This window comes from Geotrypetes seraphini, chromosome 1 (assembly GCF_902459505.1).
Source record: "Geotrypetes seraphini chromosome 1, aGeoSer1.1, whole genome shotgun sequence".
NCBI lineage: Eukaryota > Metazoa > Chordata > Amphibia > Gymnophiona > Dermophiidae > Geotrypetes > Geotrypetes seraphini.
Window position 1 is genome coordinate 471,178,787 of NC_047084.1, and position 23,416 is coordinate 471,202,202.

The following is a 23,416-nucleotide window of genomic DNA, read 5'->3' on the forward strand; positions in this document are numbered from 1 at the left end:
AGAAGGGAAATAAGGAGATAACAAAAACATCAGAAATAAAGCTTTTATTACAGTTCCAAGCTCAGGATCTGGACTTAAGTGATTCCCTTCTCCCAGCATATACAAGGTATTCAATTCATCCAGGGCATTATGCTCTCAGATATCGGAGAGATTTAAAACAGTGTTTCTGATGTTTTTGTTATCTCCTTATTTCCCTTCTGAGCACATGCACTAAATTCCTTTAAAACAGGGGTGTCCAACCCGCGGCCCATGGGCCGCATGCGGCCCCGGTCGAAGGTGATGCGGTGTTTTCCTCTGCTGCCCTCAGTGTTTACCATTTTGCCTGCTCACTACTCCATCTTGCTGCAGCGTTTGCTCAAAGCCGCGGACAGCGGATCCTATGTGCCTCTTGCGGCTGACCTGGAAGTGTTCCCTCTGACATCGCAATGTCAGTGGGAACACTTCCAGATCAGCTGCAGGAGGCGCATGGAAGCCGCTGCCCACAACTTTGAGCGAACGCTGCAGCAAGATGGAGGAGGGAGCAGGCAAGACGGTAAACACCCGGGGCACAGAGGGAAGGGAGAAGGGCATGTTGGGACTTGAGAGGGAGGCGCTGCCCGTGGCTTTTAGCAAAAAAAAATGACTAGCAGTGAGGAGGGAGCTGGCCTGAAGGTAAACATCCAGGACACAGAAGGGAGGGAGAGAGGGAGAAGGGCGTGAGACTTGAGAGAGAGGGAGCACAAACTTAGGAAAAATGATGGAAGGAAGGACGGAGGGGCATGAACTTAGGACACAGAATGAAGGGAAAGATAGAGAGGAGCATGAGCCATAAGATGGAGGGAGTGAGGGAAAGATTTACAAAGGTGAGGGAGATAATAGAAAAGGAGAATTGGTTGTCAGAGAGGGAAAGAGGTGGTGCAATTGGAGAGAAAAAGAAAGGAGAGCTTTTGGGCCAGAGAGAGGAGGGACGGAGACAGAGAGAATTATTTGACTTGGTGATGGGAGAGGAGTGAGGTAAAGATGCATGGGCATGGAGAGAAGGGGGAGAACATGCTGGGCCGAGGAAGCCTGGACTTTTTTTTTTTTGGGGGGGGAGGGTATTAAAAGAATGCCAGATTGGGCGTGGGGGTAGAGCTTATGGGACTAGAAACAGAGGACAGAGAGAGAAAGATGGTGGGCAATGGTCTGAAGGGAGAGAAGTTGGACATGGGGTGGTGTGGAGGACGAGGGAAATAGATACTTGAAGGGAGAACTGTTGGGAAGAGAAAGAAATGGTGGACCTGGGGAAGGAAGGGAGGCAGGCAGGGGAGAGAGATAGGATGGGGGCAGTTGGGAAGAGAAAGGGAGAGAAGTTGGATCTGGGGATGGGAGGGAAAGAGAAATGTTAGGCCTGTGGATGGAAGGCAGAGAGATACAGAATCTCTTTTTTTTTTTTTTTTCTTCATTTCATTGTTCAGCATCAAGGGGGGAGGGAAGAAGAAAAACAGAAAAGAGGGGGATCAAAATGTTGGACCATGGAGATAGAGGAGGAGAGATGGAACCATGTGAGGGCAGGAGGGAAGAGAGCTGGGATAAGATGATGCCAGGGGATTGAAAGAAAGGGACAGGGAGTTATAGTCTGACCAGTGGAGAGAGGGAGGGGGATTCTGAAAGTGATGAGCCATGTGGATGAGGTCAAAAGGGAGATGGCAAGATGAGTGAGAGAGCAGTAAGTACAGTGATAGAAATGTGATAATGGGGAGTAGATAGAAGGGAATAGGAGGCTGGGAAAGGAGTGAGATGGGAAACGGGAGAGCTAAAATCTGAGAGAACTGAGAGGTAGCTAAACATTTAAAAAGAAGAAGGGTGAGAAAGGAAGGCAAGATTTAAGTGGGAAAGGAGTGAGATGGGAAATAGGAGAGCTAGGAACTGAGAGAAGATGGAGAATTGAGAGGTAGCTGAACATTTAAAAAGAAGGGTGAGAAAGGAAGGCAAGATTTGAGTGGACAGAGGCAGGAAAGAAAAAGTTAAGAAAGCTGAAAGGGAAAAATCAATACATTGGAGATAGGAAAAAGAAGGAAATAGAACGAGAGCAGAGGAGAAAAAAATGGACAGCAGACACAGAATTAGTTGAAGATAGAGAAACTGGGACCAAGATGATAAACAAAACATCCAGACAACAAGGTAGAAAAAATTGTTTTATTTTGAATTTATTAACTGGAATATGTTAGCATTGGGATTTGTGCATCACAATTATTTTTGTATTCAGTGGTGTAGTCATATACAGCTGATTTGAGGGAGGGACTGAAGCCCAAAATTAGTTGATAGGCACCAAAGTTTCTCCCTGCCTGAGTGCAGTTTATAAATACTTGAGCTAGTGGGGATTCCCAAGCCCTGCCAACTGAAGGTATCTTCCTCCAGTCTGGCAACTCAAAATCTCCAAGCTTTTCAGCCAATGGCAATATCCTCAAGCTGCCCCTGCTTTCATGCATGTATGCATGAAAGCCAAGGGGGGAGGAGGGAAGTCTGCAGCTCTGCAGTATTGCTGCCAGCTGCAGAACTTGGGAAGTTGGAGGGGGAGGAGGTGGCTGTCAGTTGGTGAGGCTTAGGGATCCCTACCAGCTACAGCAGGGAAGATATTCATTTTGAGGGAGCCTAAGCTCAAAAAGGAGGCCCAAAAAAGCAGTAATATTTACCCTGATTAAACGATCTTCCACTTGTGCTCCTGACAGCTGATTCAGCATCCCCGCTCTGATGAGGCTCACCGTAACTAATAGAAGTGAATGGGAGAACCAGGAGTGTCCATCCCTGCTCATCAGAATGGGGATGCAGAAGCCTGTGGCTGCTCCCACTGTCAGCGGTGTACGTGGAGGATCACACTGCCTTTTTGGGTTCCTCTCCCACAGTGTTCCTTTAATGAAGGTTTATTATTAGATACGTACAGCTTCTATATTAGTGATTGCAAATTTGGGACCTGCTCATCAGCTAGTGTTAGTGTTTATGCAGCCCCAGAAAAAGTTTTTTCGGACAATGTGGCCCAGGGAAGCCAAACGGTTGGACACACCTGCTTTAAAAGGTATCTTGTCCTACCACCTTTTGCAAGAGAGTCCTTTTGTAGCTACCTTAGGCCTGGGGGTATAGCACCTGGGGTACTTGGTATTATATAGTATTGTCATCTGATACCTGTGGTCATAGACTGCATTCCCTCACTTGCCTTATTTACTGAATCTTAATTCAAACATGTTCAGAAAATTTAGCACTGGGTGTACCACTTGAAACTACTACTGTGGCTACCATCTGTCTCGTCCATCAGGGTCAAACAGAAAGAAGAACCTGGGCAGCTAGAAGCAGTATGTTTTCAGCACTGCCCATTATTCACTTGTTTTCAGGAAGGAGAAAAAGATGTTGCTAGACCTGCAGGATCTGGGATGGTGGTGTAAGAAAAGGGAGAACTGCTCGACTGATGGACAAGGAGTAGAGAGTCTAACTTATTGAGTTACATTCAGGTAATATAGATATTTTTCTGTCCCCAGGGGGCTTGGATGTGGAATGGAAAGTAAAGTGACTTGACCAAGATCAGAGGGATATAAACACTGGTTTTCCTAGTTAACAGCTCTAAATATTTGAGAGAAGAGTCTCTAGAAGGAGGGAGGAAGTGTCTGGAAAGGAGGAAGGAACCAGATGTCAGAGGAAAAATTGAAAGGAGGAGGTAAGAAAGAGGAGTATCTGGAGGGAGAGAAAAGGGCAATAGCATCTGAAGTGAGCAAGAATGAAGGTGAAAGAGCCTCTAGAGCAGGGGTGTCCAACCTTTTGTTTTCCCTGGGCCACATTGGAAGAAAAAAATTTGGAGCCGCTCAAACACTAATGCTAGCTGATGAGCAAAAAAAAAGGTCGAGCAGGTCCTAAATTTGCAATCGCTAATATAGAAGATGTAAATATCTAATAATAAATCTTCATTAAAGGGACACTGTGGAGAGAAACCCAAAAAAGCAGTAATACCCTGCCTGAGTGATCCTCCACGTGAACCACTGACTGTGTAAGCCTGGTTCTCCCATTCACTTCTATAACTGCTACGGTGAACCTCTTCAGAGGCAAGCCTCATCAGAGCGGGGGTGCTGAAGCAGTTGGCGGTGCACGTGGAGGATCGCTCAGTCAGGGTATTACTGCTTTTTTGGGTTCCTCTCCACAGTATCCATTTTAAATTGTTTTTGATATTTTTTACTTTTTTATTTTTAAGTAGTGGCTTCTTTAAAAACAGATATAACATAACACCACCAAGGTGAGCCGCACTGTCTCGGCAAACTATCAGGAAGAAAGCTCTGCACACATGTTCATCTTCGACACCATCTTGACCCCCTGATATCTTATTTTTATTGACTGTTTTTGTGTTCTGCTTCCTCTTTGTGTACTATGAATTAAATGGCTCTCATGGCCAAAACCGATGCAAAATTGAATTTCTTGATATGGTGTTCAGGTCATGTGGTGAGACTAATATGATTATACACATCTAAGACCCTAGTAACTATACAGTGCTTCCTATTTCACCACTGTCAATTTTTCAGATATTTTTACACTGGTTCTTAAACTCTGCTACATAACTCATCTACCAACCTCGCTACGCTCATGTCACCCCTCTCAAGTCACTTCACTGGCTCCCTATCTGCCATCACATATAGTTCAAACTCCTATTGCTGACCTACAGGTGTGTTCATTCTGCTGTCCCTCACTATCTCTCCTCTCTTCTTTCTCCTTGTACACCTCCCAGAGAACTCCATTCCTCAGATAAGCCGCTCTTAACTGTACCCTTCTCCACTGCCAATTCCAGACTTTGTTCCTTTCATCTAGCTGCCCCCTATGCCTGGAATAAATTACATGAGTTTGTCCACCAAGCCCCTTTCCTTACCTTGTTTGAAAGCAGACAAAACCCACCCTACTCCTCTGCCCTCCACCATTACATTCACCATTACTCCTTCTCATCTCTCTTCCCCATGCCTCTTTATCTCACTCCTCTCCCACCATCATGTCCAATAATTCTCTCTCCCTCCCTATACCCAACAATTCTCTTTCTTCATCTCCCCATGTGAACCATCTCTTTTTCCCTCTGACACCCAATTCTCTCTTTCTATTCCCTCCCTCACTCCCTCCATTCTTCCATCCTATGGCTCATGCTCCCCTCCCTCCTTCCCTTTATTCTGTGTCCCAAGTTCAAGCCCCCTAACCTCCTTCCTTCCATCATTTGTCCACAGTTTGTACTTCCTCTCGAGTCCCAACACAACCTTCTCCCTCCCTCCGACGGATGTTTACCTTCTGGCCGGCTCCCTTACTACAGTCGTTTCTGCTCAAAGCTGCGGGTGGCGGTGGCTCCTCAGCTGATCCATGGCTGTGTTGGAAGCCTCTCTGACGTCATGACTCACATTATTACAGATGTGCCCAGGGAAGTGAAGCTGGAACCTCGACAGCCATCAACCTCATGGTGCATGGTTATGAGAGCCATGAATGCTCAGACTACCTTTTTTCCTGTAGACATCACCTTGATAGTCTTGGCTACCCCAAGGGATCCTTCCAGAGAGTACCATTGCTCCTTGACTATGTCCAAGCTTTACCCTATGTCTTCGGAATTTCAGCAGCTGTATAGTCAGCCGCAGGTGGCTCAAGTAACAAAGTGTACCTCCCTTCCTAGTGAGAGAGGTGTGATGTTATAGGATGCGCAGGACTGCAAGGTGGACTTTGTGTTTAGGAGGTAATTTGAAGCACTAGCTTTGGGGATCAAAGCTGCAGCTGCAGCCTCATGTGTGGCACCTACCTGCCATACTAGGCTGCAGCAGAGTCCCACGATAGAGGAGGACGTATGCCCCCAGCTGTTGCTAGAGGGGTAGATTATGTAGCAGATGCTCTCTATGATATCAGAGTCAGGAGCAAGATGTCGGTGTTTGCCATGTCTCCTTGCAGGATGCTCTGGACCAGATAATAGATGGGTGATTCAGCCTCCATGGTCACCTTAAGCAGACTATCCTTTAAGGGCAGATGCTAATTGGAAAGGGCTTAGAATAAGCGGTATAAAAATTTTTTAATAAACTTAAAACTTGATAGATTGCCATCCAAAGGCCATGCCTGATAGCAGACCTAACTGACCCACTAGGGGCGACATGGGCAGTCTTCATACCTCATGACATTTCTACCAATACTATGCAGGTGACTCCATGCAGAAAAGCTTATCAGGGATCCAGAGACTTGGCAGCTCCAGACACTAACAAACCGCGGGGTCTCGCATCAGCCCTGTTTCCAAAAAGGCACAATGATGTCAAGGCAGCAGCCATACTTACACACATTTGCAGGAGGCTGTCAGTGTTCTGAGGAGCATGGGAACAAATTTCCTCAGACCACTGGGTTCTAGATCTTGGGAGGATCACAAGATCGAGTTCTATTGCTCTCCCCCAGATCTGTTTGTGGATTCTCCAGCCAGACAGCCAGAGAAGGAGGTCAGGGTCCAAGCGATGGTGTAAAGGCTACTAAAGCCATAGACCCAGTCCCTGACAAAGAATCAGGCTCTGGCAGATACTCCATATACTGTACTTCATAGTGCTCAAGAAAGGCACCAAAGACTGGAGACCAATCCTGGACCTGAAAGTACCACGCTTCCACATGAAGCTGGTCCAGTCAGTAATTGCGGCAGTGGCACCAAACACATTCCTAGCCCATAGGAGATAACTGAAATTTTATGTCCTGCAAAGGCATTTCCAGTTTACGGTTCTACCCTTTGAGTTAGCAACGACTCCATGTATCTTCATCAAGGTGATAGTGGCAATCACAGCTCACCTCTGCAGGCTGGGAATCCAGGTGCACCCATACTTGGGTGATTGGCTGGTCTGAGCCCTGTCCAAGTCAGAGGCAAAGCAGGTTGTGCACCAAGTTGCACCAAAGCACTAGCTGACGCCTTGGGTGGGAAAGATGAGCCTGCCCGCAAAACAAAGGATTGAAAAGCAGTATCCTTCCAAACTGCAACATCCACTCTGTAGAATTTTGTAGCGATATGGAGAGTAGACAAAGTAACTGCTTTACAGATCTCTTCGGGTGGCACTGCCCTAGTCTCTGCCCAGGAAGCTGCCACACTCCTAATTGAATGAGCTTCAAGAGAAATAGATGGCTGTGTGCCATAGACAACATATATTGATGAGATTGCCATACAATTTCGAAAAAGACAAAACCCCATCCACAACAGAATTAGTAATTAACGCCACCAAATACCCCATACAACCTTCCCTCAAAATCCTTGGAGTGACGATAGATAGATGCTGCACAATGCAGACACAAATCAATAAAACTACGCAAAAAGCATTTTTCACCATGCGCAACCTCCGAAAAATAAGAAAACTTCGAAAAAGATCAATACAGGATCATAGTTCAATCCCTTGTCCTAGGACTAGTGGACTATTGCAACATACTCTATCTTCCATGCCCCACAAACTTGCTAAACCGATTGCAGACCATTCAAAACACAGCCCTCAGATTGATCTACTCCCTCGGAAAATTTGACCATATCACCAATGCCTACCTAACCTCTCACTAGTTACCAATAAATGCCCGAATCCAATTCAAATTTTATTGTCTACTATACAAAGCAATAAACGGATCCGCCTTAATTTCAACTGCTCATCCAGAACAAGAAGAACCAAGAACCTATTCGCCTATCCCCCACTCAAGGGAACTCAGCGAAAGAAGATGTATGACGGCCTCCTAGCAACGCAGGCAGTGAAACTGGACCCCTTTATCGCCAATTTGCTGTCAACAACTATCGACTTTAAATCATTCCGAAAGGAAATCAAAACCCTACTGTTCAAAAAAACTATACAACCCTCCAATCGAACCTAACAAGCAACCAAGCCTAAACCTCCTAAATTTGTAAATTCCGGCATCTATTATGTAAGCTTCATCCAATTATAACTTCCTAGAAAACCCCAGCTATCCCCCTCTATTCTACGCCTGATCTGTATACATCCCCTGAATTGTAACTTCCTGGATATGTCCAGCTGTCTTACACTGTAATCCGCTTAGAACTGCAAGGTAAAGGCGGAATATAAGTCACTAATGTAATGTAATGTAAAACCATCTTGCAAAGGATGCCTTGGAAGCTGGTCGCCCTCATCATGACTGAGGAGCGGATTCTCTAGCACTCGCACTAAAATTTGATGGGCTGCTATCGCAGCCGTAAATGTAATGATTTGGAAATGATGAATCATTCTACAAAAACTGTGCATGCAAATAAGGTCTGTGAAAGGTCACTAAATTTATGGGATGATAGCGATTAGCACATGTGCAGAATACACATACAAATTTAAAAAAAATTAAAAGACCTCAAATAGAAGATTGACAGGAGGGATGCCCACTTCTGCTGCTGTTACACAGTACCCCAAACCCCCTCTCCCCCAATAGGCCTGCCTCTTCAAAATTTCAGGTCTTCCCCCTTCTCTGGCATGCACCGAGGAGGGGCCTAAGGCCCTGATTGACCCAGGTGCCTTAGGCATCTTCAGGTCCTTAGGCCCCATTCCAGTGCATGCCAGGATGCACCGGGCAGGGGAAGATCCACCATTTTGAAGAGGCAGGCCTACTGCCTGGAGGGAGTAGGCATCCCTCAAGCCGTCTTTGCTTTGAAAGATACAGGAGGTGGATGGTGTTGGGGTGGGCTTAGGGATTTGAGGGGGGCAGCAGTTGGTATTAGGATCAAGAGCCGGATGCAGGAGGGAGTGGGCTTCGCTCCTGCCAATCTCCAATTGGGGGGAGGCAGTGGCAGGGGGGAGTGAGCATCCCTTCTGCCAATCTCCGATGGGGGGTGTTGGGCAGAGTTAGACAGAAGGGTGTGAGCATCCCCTCTTGCTGATTTTGGGTGTGAGTGGTCCTCTCTCATAGCCAGCTCAGCTGAGCACAGTTACAATCAGCTGATGGCAAGGGATCCCTCGGAAAAGATAGGCAGCTGAGCTGCCTATCTTTGCAATCAGACTAAGGTGCGAGTGTACTAAGGTCGAACGCTTAATAGCCATGCCATCAGACCATAGTGATCTGAATTCTCCATGTGAATTGAACCCTGACTGAGTAGCCCCGTATGAACTGGTAGCTTGATCGATCTGTCCCATTGGAACCATACTAGATCTGCACACCATGGCTGGTGAGGCTAATTTGAAGTTATTAGGATCACAAGTCCCAGGTGAGTCATGATTCTGCAAATGACCCAGCCCGCCATGGTGACTGAGTTCAAAGAAGCGTGGGATGAACACAGAGGATCTAGAATCAGAAAATAATATTAAATATTGAATTAAGGCCAGTACTGGGCAGACTCGCATGGTCTGCAATGCATCTGTATATGGCTGTTTGGGGGAGGATGGGCTGGAAAGGACTTCAATGGCTGGGAGTGTGTAGATGGGCTGGAGTAGGTTTTGACAGATTTCGGCAATTGGAACCCAAGCACAGTATCGGGTAGAGTTTTGGATTCTTGCCCAGAAATAGCTAAGAAGAAAAAATTTTAAAAATTTAAATTGAATCAGATTGGGCAGACTGGATGGACCATTCGAGTCTTTATCTGCCATCATCTACTATGTTGCTATGTATGGTGGAAACAAAAAGCAGCCTCTCCTTTGGCCAGTGCTAAACCGATGCGTCCAACCCTACACTTCCTGATTCGTCTCTGGCTGTAGAAGCAACTCGCCTATGTGTTTTTGGCTGAAGCCATCAAGTCCATTGCTGGACTTCCTCAACATTATACAATGAGATTGAGTGCTCTTTGGGACAGTGGCCATTCTCCGAGGTCTAGTGTGCCAGCTGAGAAAGTTAGTCTGCATGTTTTTCACTCCTGCTACATGGGCTGCAGAGAGCTGCCACCCCTCTGAACAACATCTGAGCTTCCAGATGCAACAGAGCACTCTTGTTGCCTTGTTGTCTGTTCACACAAGCTACCATGATGGCATTCTCCAAGAACACTAATTGCTTTGCTGTCCAGATCTTCTTCCAATGACTTTAGCATTGTGTTTGATGACCAAGTCTTGTACTGCTACTACCGGTAGTACTGTTTCCATGCTCAGGTGTCTCCTAGACTCTGATTGGACCTGGTCTAGCTTTGATGAATTTTCTAGGAAGTCTGATATATCTGAAGTCTGTCAATGTGGCACTGAAGGTTCCCATATACCAGTTAGAATCTGTGCATTCGGTCATGGCGGCAGTAGCGCTGGACAAATTCCTAGCTTCGCTGGATTTGAAGTGTACTTACATATCCCCATTTTCCTGGAACACAGAAAGTATAGAAACATAGAAGATGACAGCAGATAAGGGCCATAGCCCATCAGGTCTGCCCACTCTACTGACCCACCTCCAAGTCTACTATCCTAGGGATCCCACTCCTGGTGGCAGGTTCCCTTGGCTTAACCCTCTAAGGGATCCCACATGGGCATCCCATTTGCTCTTAAATTCTTGCACGCTGTTTGCCTCGATCACCTGCACTGGGAGCTCGTTCCAAGGATCAACCACTCTCTCGGTGAAGAAATATTTACTGGTGTCGCCATGAAATTTCCCGCCCCTGAGTTTGAGCAAAGGCCCTCTTGTGGCTGAGGGTCATTTGAAAAAGAGAATCTCTTCTTCCATCTCGATACAGCTGGTAATATACTTAAACGTCTCGATCATGTCTCCTCTCTCCCTACGTTCCTCGAGTGAGTACAGCTGCAAATTTTTCAGCCTTTCCTCGTACGATAGATCCTTGAGCCCCGAGACCATCCTAGTGGCCATCCGTTGCACCGACTCTACTCTCAGCACATCTTTTCAGTAGTGTGGCCTCCAGAATTGCACACAGTATTCCAAATGAGGTCTCACCATGGTTCTGTATAATAGCATTATGACTTCAGGCTTCCGGCTGATGAAACTCCTGCAGATGCAACCTAACAACTGCCTTGCTTTAGATGAAGCCTTCTCCACATGATCAGCAGTTTTCATGTCTGCGCTGATGATCACTCCCAAGTCTCGTTCTGTTGAAGTTCTAGCTAAGGTCTCACCATTCAAGGTGTAAGTTCTGCACGGATTTCTGCTGCCAAGGTGCATGATCTTGCATTTCTTAGCGTTGAAGCCCAGCTGCCAGGTCGAGGACCAAAGCTCCAACAAATGTAGGTCCTGTGTCATACTATCGGGTCAATTGCCGTCTCTCACTATATTGCATAGTTTGGTGACGTCAGCGAATAATGTTATCTTAACTTAAAGCCCCTGATTTAGGTCTCCTATGAATATGTTGAAAAGGAGCGGGCCCAAGATTGAGCCCTGCGGTACTCCACTGGTCACCTCTGATGTTTTAGAGAGGGTACCGTTAACTACCACCCTCTGAAGTCTGCCACTCAGCCAGTCATTGACCCATGTAGTTAGTGTTTCTCCCAGCCCCATTGATTTCATCTTGCTCAACAGCTTGCGATGCGGGACACTATCGAAAGCTTTGCTGAAGTCTAGGTATACGACGTCCACGGATTCTCCCAAGTCTAGCTGTTTTGTTACCCAGTCAAAGAAGCTGATGAGATTGGATTGGCAGGACCTACCCTTGGTGAATCCATGTTGACTGGGTATGTCAGGTTCCATGTACTAGAGAGGCATTTACAGTTCTTGGTGCTCCCTTTTGAGTTGGCAACAGTGCCTTGGACCTTCACAAAGGTGATGGTTGTTGCTGCAGCACACCTGCGCCTGTGGTGCAGTGGTTAAAGCTACAGCCTCAGCACCCAGAGGTTGTGAGTTCAAACCCACACTGCTCCTTGTGACCCTGGGCAAGTCACTTAATCCCCCCATTGCCCCAGGTACATTAGATAGATTGTGAGCCCACCGGGACAGACAGGGAAACATGCTTGAGTACCTGAATAAATTCATGTAAACCGTTCTGAGTTCCCCTGGGAGAACGGTATAGAAAATTGAATGAATAAATAAATAAATAAATCCTTGGAGCCCCATCCAAAGCTGAAGGTCACCAGTCAGTGGCACAGGTTGCCCATTTCCTGCAGGACCTGGGATGGATCATCAATTTCTGGATGAGTCATCTGGACACAGTCCAATCCTTGGAGTATCTGGGGATTCTTTTCAACCACCATGTTTTTCTTCTAGAGGCACGCAAACTTAAGCTCATATGCCAGATTTCAGAGATCCTAGCTATTTCAGCAAATGTGGCGTGGTACTATCTTCAGGTGCTGGGACCCAGGGTAGCAATCGTAGACATGATGCCTTGGTTGAAAGCTTGCCTACATTCTCTCCAGAGTGCTCTCTTATTCCACTGGTCTCTACAAATGGATTCACTGCAGAGGCCGTTACTTTGGATGGTGGAAGCACATTATAGTCTACCCTGGTGGTTCTGGGCAGAGATGCTCACATTTTCTCATGGGTGATACTGATGACAGATGCCAGCCTGTACGGCTTTGGAGGCTTTTGCATGGGTCTCACCCAGTGCAGGGTCGCTGGTTACCCTATCAGAGAAAATGATCTTTCTACAGCTTGGAGCTGAGAGCTACCTGTCTAGCTTTGCTGGTTTTGAAAAGAGTTTACAAGGAAAAGCGGTCAGGGTTTTCTCAGAAAAAGCCACAGCAGTGGCATATGTCAACAGACGGGAGACCCAAGAGTGCCCAGTTGAAGCTGGAGGCTCAATTGTTGTTCTGATAGCCGAAGCTCACCTAGCAGCCATCTCAATGACACATATAGCAAGAGTGAATGACCTGATGGTGTCAGCAGCAACAAGAAGGTTTGTTTGGTGCTTCAGACGATATTCAGAGATGGGAAGTGCTGGCATGGACGCTCTAGTCCAGCCTTGGCCAACAGCAGAGCTGTGGTACATGTTCTCCTTGTGGCCAATGGTAGGCTGTATTATTTGAAAGATAGCGACCCATCTCTGATTTGTGATTCTAATGGCGTTGGATTGGTCATGTCGGCCATGGTATGCAGATCTAGCATGACTACAACGAGTCAGTTGTCTCAAGATATCCATGTTTCCAACACTTCTGCCACAGGGACAAATTGCCCTGGAGGATCAAGAATGCTTTGGTATTATGGCATGGCTTTTGAGTGCGCAGCCTTAGCTTAGAAAGAATCTTCAGAGCTGATTTTATCTACCCTTCTATGGTCCAAAAAGCTAGCGATTGTTGAGGCTTATGCTATGTAATGGAAGATCTTTCAGTGCTGGTCTGATGATCTGAAGATTGTGCCATACATGGCACCCATATCCATAGTCCTGCCGTTCCTTTGGGACAGTGTTGAACAGGGCTTGGTTTTTGATTTGTTTAAGGGGGCAAATAGCGAACTTTTCCTGCTATTAAGAAGAGAAAAAGGATCTTTATCATCCCCTCCGAACCTACGGTAGTCAGATTCCAGGAGGGAGTGTTGTACTGCATCCTCCTGTGTGACAATCATTTCCTAAGTGGAATCTTAAAATTGTTCAAGTGGCCCTTTGTAAGGCCCAGTATGAACCCTTACAGAATGCATCACAGAGGGATCTTTCAGTTCCTGGTGGCTATTGCCTTGGTGTGAAGAGCCTTTACTGGAGTTTTGTCCTCCTGCTCCACTGTCTAGACCAGGGGTGCCCACACTTTTTGGGCTTGCGAGCTACTTTTAAAATGACCAAGTCAAAATGATCTACCAACAATAAAATTTTAAAAAAAACACAAAGCACATTGTACGCATAGAAAATGTTAATCATCATTCCTATTCCAGGGTTTTTCAAAGAGGTTAAAGCAGATGACTCTATGCACTGTCACCTCACTAACAACCATACAAAAACAGACAAATACCCCCCTCCCTTTTTACTAAACCACGATAGCAGTTTTTAGCGCAGGGAGCTGCGCTGAATGCCCAGCGCTGCTCTCGACGCTCATAGGCTCCCTGCGCTAAAAACCTGTATTGCGGTTTAGTAAAAGGGAACCACAGTGTAAAATATAGACGGCAGATATAAATTCAGATACATTTTGATCACTAAATTTAAAATAAAATCATTTTTCCTACCTTGTCTGGTGATTTCATGAGTCTCTGGTTGCACTTTCTTCTTCTGACTGTGCATCCAATCTTTCTTCCCTTCTTTTAACCTGTATGCTTCCTCTCCTCATTCCCCCACCCCAACGTTTTCTTCCTCTCTCCCTGCCCTCTCTTTCTCTCTTCATGACCCCTTTCTTTTTTTCTTTTTCTCTTCTTTCCTTCTGTCTCCCTGCCTGCCCTCCCACAAGCCACTGCCATCGGATAACAGGCCGCCAGCCAAGCTCTCCCTGCTTCAGGCCCACCAGCATTCCTCTCCCCGACGTCAATTCTGCCATTGGAGAGGAAGTTCCGCTGGCCAGAACTTCCTCTCCGACGGCAGAATTGAAGTCGAGGAGAGGAAGGCTGATCGGCCCAAGATCGACCTATTGGGAGAAATGCTGCCGGGTCCTGCCTTTGAGGAAACAGAAAGTAGGCAGGACCTGGCAGCAAGAAGAGCAAATCGCAAGCTTCACTGACCTGTCTTCCGCTTTAGCCCGCGAACGGGGCTCTAACATGTGTGTGCCGGCTTCCCTTCTCTCCCCCCCCCCCCATCCGACATAACTTCCGGTTTCAGAGGGAAGAGAAGGGAAGCCGGTACAAGCACACGTTAGCCCCCGGAGCATAAGTTCTTCAAGCCGGGTTTTTTTTTTATGTTGAGCAGCGGCGGCAGCAGCAGAATTCAGGAGCGGGCTAGTCAAGAGGGGAAAAAAAGAGAAGGGAAGGGAACCCGCTCTGCGATCGACTGGGGTCGCCTGAGCGAGCGACCTGTCGATCGCGATCGACGTATTGGGCACCCCTGGTCTAGACTTTATTTTATTTCATTGGTTTTCACCTTTAGTTTGTTTCATTGCTGCTGGGTTCTATTTTCAATTCTAACTACTTTTTTGTTTTATTCTGACTTAATATTTGTTGTTTGTTTTTTCCTTTGTTCTGATTTTTTGCACTTTTATTAGTATGTTAAGTATTTGTTCATACAGTGCTTTAGTTACAATGTGAGCCTTAGGGACAGTTAGGGATATTTGCTAAGCACCTAATATTTGATGCATTATTGTTTGTTAACCACTGTGAAATTCGAAGAGATATTGGCGGTATACAAATAAAAATTGTATTGTATTTTGTAGCTCCAGACTCTGTCATGCTGGGAGTTTTTTCTCAGATCCATAGAGGTGGGTGTGACTCTACACATGGTGCCTTCCTTTTGACTAACGGTGGTCTTGGCTTTTTATGTAAATCAGAAAGTCCAGCTTCCAGTGTTCCATGCTGCAGGCATCAGGAAAGAGGGCAAAGTATTAGCATTTCTGGACATCAGGAGAGTTCTTCTCCATTATCTTGAGATGACAAATGATTTTTGTCTCTCGGGCCTTTGTTTTGATATTAACCAACCTTACCAAATAGAGAAAGCAGCGTTGAAGACAACCATTTCCAGATAGTTTCACAATGCTATTGCCTCTGCATACATTGGCTCTGGCAAGGAGCTGCTGATTTCTTTGAAAGCACATTCCATTAGAGGCATGGCCTTGTCATGGGCAGAATCCTGGGCAGGTCCACCCCAAGAGACTTGTAGGGCAGCTATATGGTCCATACCTTTACATACCTGTACTTTTACAGAGTAGATGTGGTGGCACAAATGGACCCCGCTTTTGGGCCCTCAGTGCTTTCAGCGGGCATATCTGCCCCATCCTAGACTTGGAACTGCTTTGGTACATCCCATTAGTCAGATTCTTACCTCGATAATCTTCTTTCCTTTAAAGAGGGGCAGGAGTCCTGACGCCTGCCCTGTCAGCTGTTGCGTTAGCCTGCTGCCTGTCTCAGACAGATATGTATGTCTTCAAATGTTTTCCTTAAGGCAACCAAGTAGGTATGAACAATACATAAAAATGTATTTATAACTGGCAAAACATTTGCAGTTTGCAGTTAACAATATGAAGAAATCTGTACATACTGGTGCATACATTAACAGAGAATTACAAATCTTTCAAATACTGCTCATACAAATAAGTCTTAAGCAATTTCCTAAAATATAAGTAAGAATTTGAAATCAGTAACAGATGCAAATCTGCCTCCCGATTTGCAGCTTGATAAGAGAACAAACAATGTACCTATCAAACAAGTATAATACAGTATATGATGTGATGGTTTGCTATGGCAAAGGCCATGAGAGAGCCTATAACAGCTGTATAAATGTTAGTGCTGGTTGTACACAGGTAGGTAGCATATTTTAGTCCACCTTTCTTTGTATTGAGTTTCATGCTTTTTAATTAACTATCTGTTGCAGAGCAGAAAAGGCTTGATTTGGTTGGGGAATGCCCTGTGCCCTTGTTATTTCTCCTCTTTTAGGGATGATCAACTGCTATGGTATGAACTGAGGAAATGGGGCACTACCTAGTGACACAAGGAGGTGTAATTGAAAAATGTAGATGATACCTTCTGAAATTCTCGTGAGGTTTAGCAGCCTCGCGGCATTCAATTTTTTATTGAGACTGCACAGGATCACTCCTGCCCCAGCTCACCCTGCTGAACCACCAATGACTAAGGTAGGCCCAGGGAGAGGCCTATGCTTCTCTGAGGCAGGGAGGGAGAGAGGGGGCGCACAGTGATTCTACAGCCAGCTGACAGCTGGGACAGGACCAAACATCTCACCTTGGGGGAAAGAGGGTTCACTCTTGTCCAGCTCAGCTCACCACTGGACCACTAGGATTTAAGGTGGACCCGCGGTGAAGCCAGTACTGGGATTGGGAGGGAGAGGGGGTGGATGGGCGACACTTGAATATAAATCCTTGGTTTATATTCAAGTTAATATTCTGCGCGCCCCCCCCCCAGGGGAAAATGTTATCACAGTTTATATTCGGATCGGTTTATGTTCAAGTATATACAATATTATACCAGTGCCTACCACAAGGATGCTTAGCGACACCTAAACACACCTAGGAGCTGCTAAGCATGATTCTATAAGCAGCGCCTAGCAGTTGGTTGACAATCAGCACTTACAAGTTAGGCGCCATTTATAGAATCAGGCCCAAAACATCATGATTTTTTTTCCACTCACTTTTATTTATCATGCAATAACTTGTAATATGTCTGACATTTCCTATGTTATTGCACATGATAGCCCATCCTTTCTGAATATACATGTTTGTTAAAACTCCGCAGCCTAACAACTGGCTTTAAACAAAACCTTATCCCTTACAATTACCTAATGAAGATGTTTGATCACTCCATTTTCTGCCCTTCTTGAGCTGTGGAGCTGCAGTCTGGCTGCCAGAGCCTTGCATGAGCAAGAGCTGCAGAAACAGGATGCTGGTATTGATCAAGATTTACTGGCAAAGAGAGCTAAATGAAAGTTTAATGAGGAGCCATGAACTGCCTGTCTCCTTGCAGAACTACTTAGCTATATGGCTGTTCAGCTGTTATAGAAATTCAAGAGCTATTTGGGGGAAAATATATATTGGCATGCAAAGGTTTTACTATTTTACATCCATTATTGATCACCATCACAACCGGCAACACTCATATTAAGATTCATTGGAGGTCTGAGAAATGGGAAGGGAGGTATTCTGAAATTCCTTCCCCTCTCCCCACACACACACACACTTTCCTGGGTTTAAGGCAAGGAATAGTATAAAACTCATAAAGTTTATTTCATTAACATGTAACAAATGTGGGGGGAAGGGGGACAATTGAGCCTTTTGTCTTAATTGTAGTATCTCTCATTTTAGCTCCATTGATCTTTTGATTTTAATTATTTTGATAAATAAACTCTACTTTTCATCCAGGCTTGTGCATACACGCAGATTCAGTGTTTTGTAGAGGAAAGAGTATACCGGAAAGCAAAATGTCCTGTTTCCTAATCCATCCAGTTTGAAGAAGAAGAAAATCTCCATCAGTAGCCCTCTGCTCTTTGATGTAGAAGAGGAGCTGACTTTCTGATTTCCTTTTAGCATAAGATAATGGGAGTGGAGGGAACAATTAGGTTTGTTTTGTTGGAGGGGGTACAACATACAGGAGTTTACAAATAATTGCTAGGCGCAAGTACATGATTGAGTCTGAGTCGCTGTGTTTTATCAGTAGCCCGAGAGATGCCCTGATGCAGCTACAATTAGGGAAGAAATGCAGAAAAGATTCACTGTTGCTGTATGAGACCCATAGTCTCGGCATTCAAGGGATACTGTAAAGCCAAGATGGACACATTCTGCTGATACAGAAGGAAAAATCCTCTGGCAGCTGACTTTCATGGGTGGTGGCTTCCTGCAAAAATGTTCCTGTTGGTAGCAATAGGATCTCGTGAATCACTAATCAAAAGCATTCATCCAGATAACAGCACCTGCTATCCAAATAAGAGTTGCTGACTAGGATAATATTACTGAATATCCTTACAGACCATCTTGCCACTATCCGGTTAGGGCTAGATTCAGTAAATGGTGCTTAACATTCAGTGCCGAAACAATCTGAGCTGAAAGGTATTCTAAAAAGGGTGTGTTGGGATGGGTGCCCTTTACAGAATAACACACAGCAGCAGGGCTCTGAGCTCAACTGTGGGCACAAGGACTTAGACCAGCTGAGGCCAGGTGAAAATTCTGGAACACAAATTTGAACGCGGATCCGCACTATTCCTTAACAGGGACGTGGGACAGGCACGTGGGATGTCTTAGGGAGAGGAGGAGACAGTGGATACTGTGGATGGGTAGACTGGATGGGCCATTTGGCCTTTATCTGCCATTATGTTTCTATTACCATAAAGCTCTATGATCTCACAATGCAAGTGTAAAGAACCTTAGCCAACAGGGAGAGGAGGCGATAGTGGATATTGTGGATGAGCAGACTGGATGGGCCCTTTGGTCTTTATTTACCATAATGTGTCTATGTTTCTATAACATTGTGCACATCTTAAGGAAATGCCCGTGACCCACCCGTGTCCTCCCATTGTTATGTCCCCCCGTGAAGATCCATAGGGAACGGGTGCTATTTTATAAATGGGCACATAAGAGTATTTTTGTGCAGAGCTAAAAACAAAAGGAATTGACCCGAAAATATCCACAGAGAAGAAAATCCAGAGGAACAAAAAAACCAACTCTGTGGAGTGACGATGTTCCTAAATGGACTTTATTTGAAAGTGTCAAAGTTCCAAGGTACACTGAAATCATCCACATAAAATAAATTCATCTACATAAAAATAGGTTATCCACATAAAAGCCTTAAAGGACCTAGTCCACTAGGGATACAGGACCCAACACGGTCCGCGTTTTGACAAAAAGTCTTCTTCAGGGGTCCCTGGGGGTCCTATAAAGGTGAATAAGTGGGAAACAATTGTGTGGTGAACCGGAAATGAGACACTGCTTGCATTTGCGTGGTCCCCTCCCTCCTTCCTTCCTACCCACCCAAATCTATCTATCTCCCTCCCTCCCCCTTACCTTCATGGTGATTTAAGGTTTCAGTCTTGTTGAAAGCCACCAGTGCGTACGTGGGCAGAAGCTTCTCTTCTGACGCAACTTCCAGCTGCGTCATAGGAGAAGCTTCCGCCCACGCACGTGACTGCACGTGGCTTTTAACAAGACTGAAACCTTAAAGCACCGCAAAGGTAAGGGGGGAAGGGAGATGCATGGACCGCGCAAGGGTTGCCAGAGGGAAGGATAAATGCTGTGGGGACGGAGTGGTGAAGGAGGCGGCGGGGATGGGGTGGTGAAGGGGACGGTGATCCGGTGACAGAGCAGTGACGGGGACAGATTTTTTCCCCATCTCATTCTCTAATCTCTAGCATGCCCCGATGGGACCTGTTTCGCCCTCAAGGGCTTTTTCACGGGTTCATAAAAGAGCTCTATTTCAGCGTCTTTACTCGTTTGGGGTTAGAGTAAAAGAAAAACGTGCTGTTTTGTTTTTTTTATTTTTGAAAAGTAATAGAAAGAAGAACAGCAGTAAACAAATAGCTACATTATATTTAAAAAGGAGGCAATTAGAGAAGCTAAAGTTGGATATTCCATATATTGATGCAAATGGTTTTAGAAAGCCCTCTTGTCTTCCTTCAATTGAACCCTAAAAAGTGGGGTGTGTTGTGGTTGTGAATGTTCTTGATCCACTAATGCCCCTCCCATGGCTGTGCTCCCTTTTTGTAAAATTTGTTTGCCGCAGGTCAAGGGGAGGGGCTCAAGGCTCTGGATCTTGAAGGCATGCCTATTGGGTAAGAAATGTTGTCTTCAATTTTGGACGCAGGAAGTGACCCCCTTCTTTCTGGCACTGAAGAAATCATTTGCATGAACTGCTGCTTTTTGAAATTAGGGCTTTGAATCCCACTTTTAAATGCTCTAAACATTTTTATTCCATTTGGGGTCCTTTCATTCATAGGCTGTCTCCCCATACACATAGTTATTTTCTCAATAAGCTTGGAGAATTTGCTGTACACTCCTAAAATCCTTTGCCAGTTTTACTTTGAATGCTGAATGTTTTTTTTCCTTTCCACTAAGACAAGACTGACACTTTGACGAGGGCATGGAGGGTTGTAGGAGGGGGGGGGGGGGGGGGAGAAGGGGGAATGGGAGGTTTTGGTGGTGTGGGTTCGGGGGTGGTGGTGAGGGGATGTGCTAAGTAATCTCCAGGGCCCATAAGAATACAGGTCCCTGGTATGGTTGGCATAGTTTATAGATATATACTTGATATTGGGGTGGGGGAGGGGTGATGTTTTGAGTTACATTTAGTATTGTAAAACTGATGATTGCTTTATTAGACTTGAATTGCTGTTCTTCAGTATATGAACCAATTGTGCACTGTCTGTAACTTTCTGATTGTATTTCAATTATCATCGATAAAAACTGTTTGAACTAAAAAATTTATGTGCAGATCCCAGTGTCTAAAAATGTGTGCTAATTTTAATTAATGCCAATTAGTACCAATAGTTGATAATATCCAATTATTGGTTGTAATTGGCTTATTATTCAATTAAATTGCACATAGAAATTGGGCACATGCCAAAATTCCCACATGCAATTGTTAGCGCCATATATAGAATTAGGCTGTTGGTGTCCCTGAATGGAGTTGAAGAGCAGCCTAGTGGTTACTGCACCAGGCTGATAACCAGCAAAGCCTGGTTCACATCCTGCTGTTGCTCCTTGTGATCATGGGCAAATCACATAACCTTCCACTGCCTCAGGTGCAAACTTAGAATATAAGCACACTATGGTCAGGGAAATACCTGAATGTAATTAAGATTAGGAAAAGGGTTACTTTCAAAAGCTAATGAAATAATGCATTTTTAGTCCAATAAAAAAGATGTCACCTTATATCCTTTATGTTTTGTTTTATTTCTATATATTACCTTTAAAAATGGGCTAACAAGGCTACCATATCATTTTACTAAGTTCCAGGGGAAATTCTATTTCCTCCGCCGTGTCTGACGAAAGGAAGTGACATAATAAGAAACAGATGTGGCAGAAGAAAGGCCCCAATGGGTCCAACCTTGGGTGTTCTCTTTGCAGTGCTGCTCTTGCTGGCCAACGGCCGCCACTTTGGGAAGGCTGAGGGGAGTGGAGGAACTGAGTTGCTGGAACCATGTGGTGAGTGGGGTCAAGCGTACAGCTCTGGGATCTGCCTCTCCCAAGCAGCAACAGCTCATTTTCATCTTCACCCTTAGCAAGCAGAGGTTTGGATGAGCAGCAACAGGAATGTCCCATATCTGCAGTCTACACCCTGGCCAATCTGATCCCACCCAAAAATAAACTGCAGAGTATTGAAGCAGAATCAGGACAGGAATTAGGGGATGGTAACCAGAGCAGTTATCCAAGATTTCCAGGCCACAAGAACTCCTAAGCCTGCTTCAAGCTGAAAGAGGGCTTTGGGTGCCCCCCCCCCCAAGTTTCTGCCCTGGGCCCATTCACAACTAATACCGACCCTGGTCAAAGTATAATACCAAAATAACAGAATTTAATATGTCTAGATTATAAAAAAACTGAACTACTTTTACAGTGGTTTGTATTTAAAGAAATAGCCCACATGTTGGACAAATAGTAACTCAGGCAGCCAATACATTTATTTATTTACCACTTATAGTCTACTCAAGCATTTTTCCCTACCTGTCCTAGTGGGCTCACTCTACCTAATGTACCTGGGGCAAATGGGGGATTAGGTGACATGCCCAGGGTCACAAGGAGCAGTGTGGGATTTGAACCCACAACCTCAGGGTGCTGAAGCTGTAGCTCTATCCACTGTACCACTTTCCCATGGCTCATTATGCCTTTATGGCTCTCAGAGGGTGTAGTACATGCAAGCAAGGCCAAGAAGAGACTGTATACTCTACATATATACAGAAAAACACAGATCCCAGACAAGAACAGCTTTAAAAATGTAACTCGTTCTTAACCCGAGGACTGCCTGTAGACTTTGGGGCTTATATGCTAATCTATTTTAGTTGTTTAGGGGGTAGACATCAAGATGTGTTAGGGCAGTAGCCTGTGTTATTTGCCCCATAGTGTATGTTAAAGGATTCTAACACAAGTTGTGGTGCACTAGTGCAGCAGTATTTAGGTCACCCTGCATTACACAGTACTGAGATGCAAAACATATAAATACATGTAAAGCATTGTAAATATACATGCAAAAAATGTAAATACACACAACACAGCTTCTGGTGTGCATGTCAGTTTTGGAGGCAGATTTTTACTTTTTTTCAAACATAACAAACTACAAGTGACCAAATTAGGTAGTTTTGCATGCATCTTCAGAAACTGCTTAAAGTGAGTCTTACCTATGTCCAATCACAGTTGAAATATGTAGAAATTAAGTAATATTTATTTGAATGCACATATAGTCTGAACTACATCTGTAGCTGTACAATTGTTTTTAAAATGTCATTTAAGGAGTTAATTTAATGTTATTTAACAAAATCCAGTAAAGAGGCCATATCTTGTTTGCTTCTGTTTCAGCTCATGAACTCCCTGCTGACCATCTGACCCCTAATATTATGTTCCCTCCTCTCTTGATTGTACACATGACCAGCATCCTCGGTTGTCATTTTTTGCCCACCTTTCTATGGACCGAGTTTGTGATGACCAGTCTGGAAGCACCATGAGCTTGCTCAGAAATGTCTCCATCTCTACTGTTGTCATGGTACAGGTAAGAGGAGGCTCAGAGACTCTGAAGCTCCATTCAAGTAATTGGATGAGTGTAGTTGTCTCAATGTTGATGAATGGTGTTTTCCTGGGTCTCAACCTGCTGTCTCTAAGCTGTAACTTTTCATCTTTTTCACCTCTGATATTTTCTCTCCTGTTCCTCTTCAGTGAACAACATAGCTTGCAAAACAGACTATCTGTAATCATACCAAACTAACTTGGGTGAAAGGACCACAATTGCTCAACACCCATGCACACCCCCCACTAGGTCTGGCATCTATCTCTTCCCCCATCCCCAGTTGCTTACCTGCCCATCAGATTCTCCAAACAGTACAGCATCAGAGACAGCGCTAAAGGCTGCCTGA

At 45.1% G+C, this 23,416-nt stretch overlaps 1 protein-coding gene across 1 annotated transcript in view; it reads left to right on the forward strand.

Moving 5' to 3' along the window:
- Positions 1-22,887, forward strand: part of ABHD17B (abhydrolase domain containing 17B, depalmitoylase) — a 162,043-nt gene extending 139,156 nt beyond the window's left edge. Inside the window, exon 4 of the mRNA XM_033924631.1 lies at positions 22,866-22,887. Coding sequence (XP_033780522.1) covers positions 22,866-22,872 — 7 coding nt within the window. The 3' untranslated portion in view covers positions 22,873-22,887. The remainder of the gene's footprint in view (positions 1-22,865) is intronic.
- Positions 22,888-23,416: the final 529 nt, after the last annotated feature.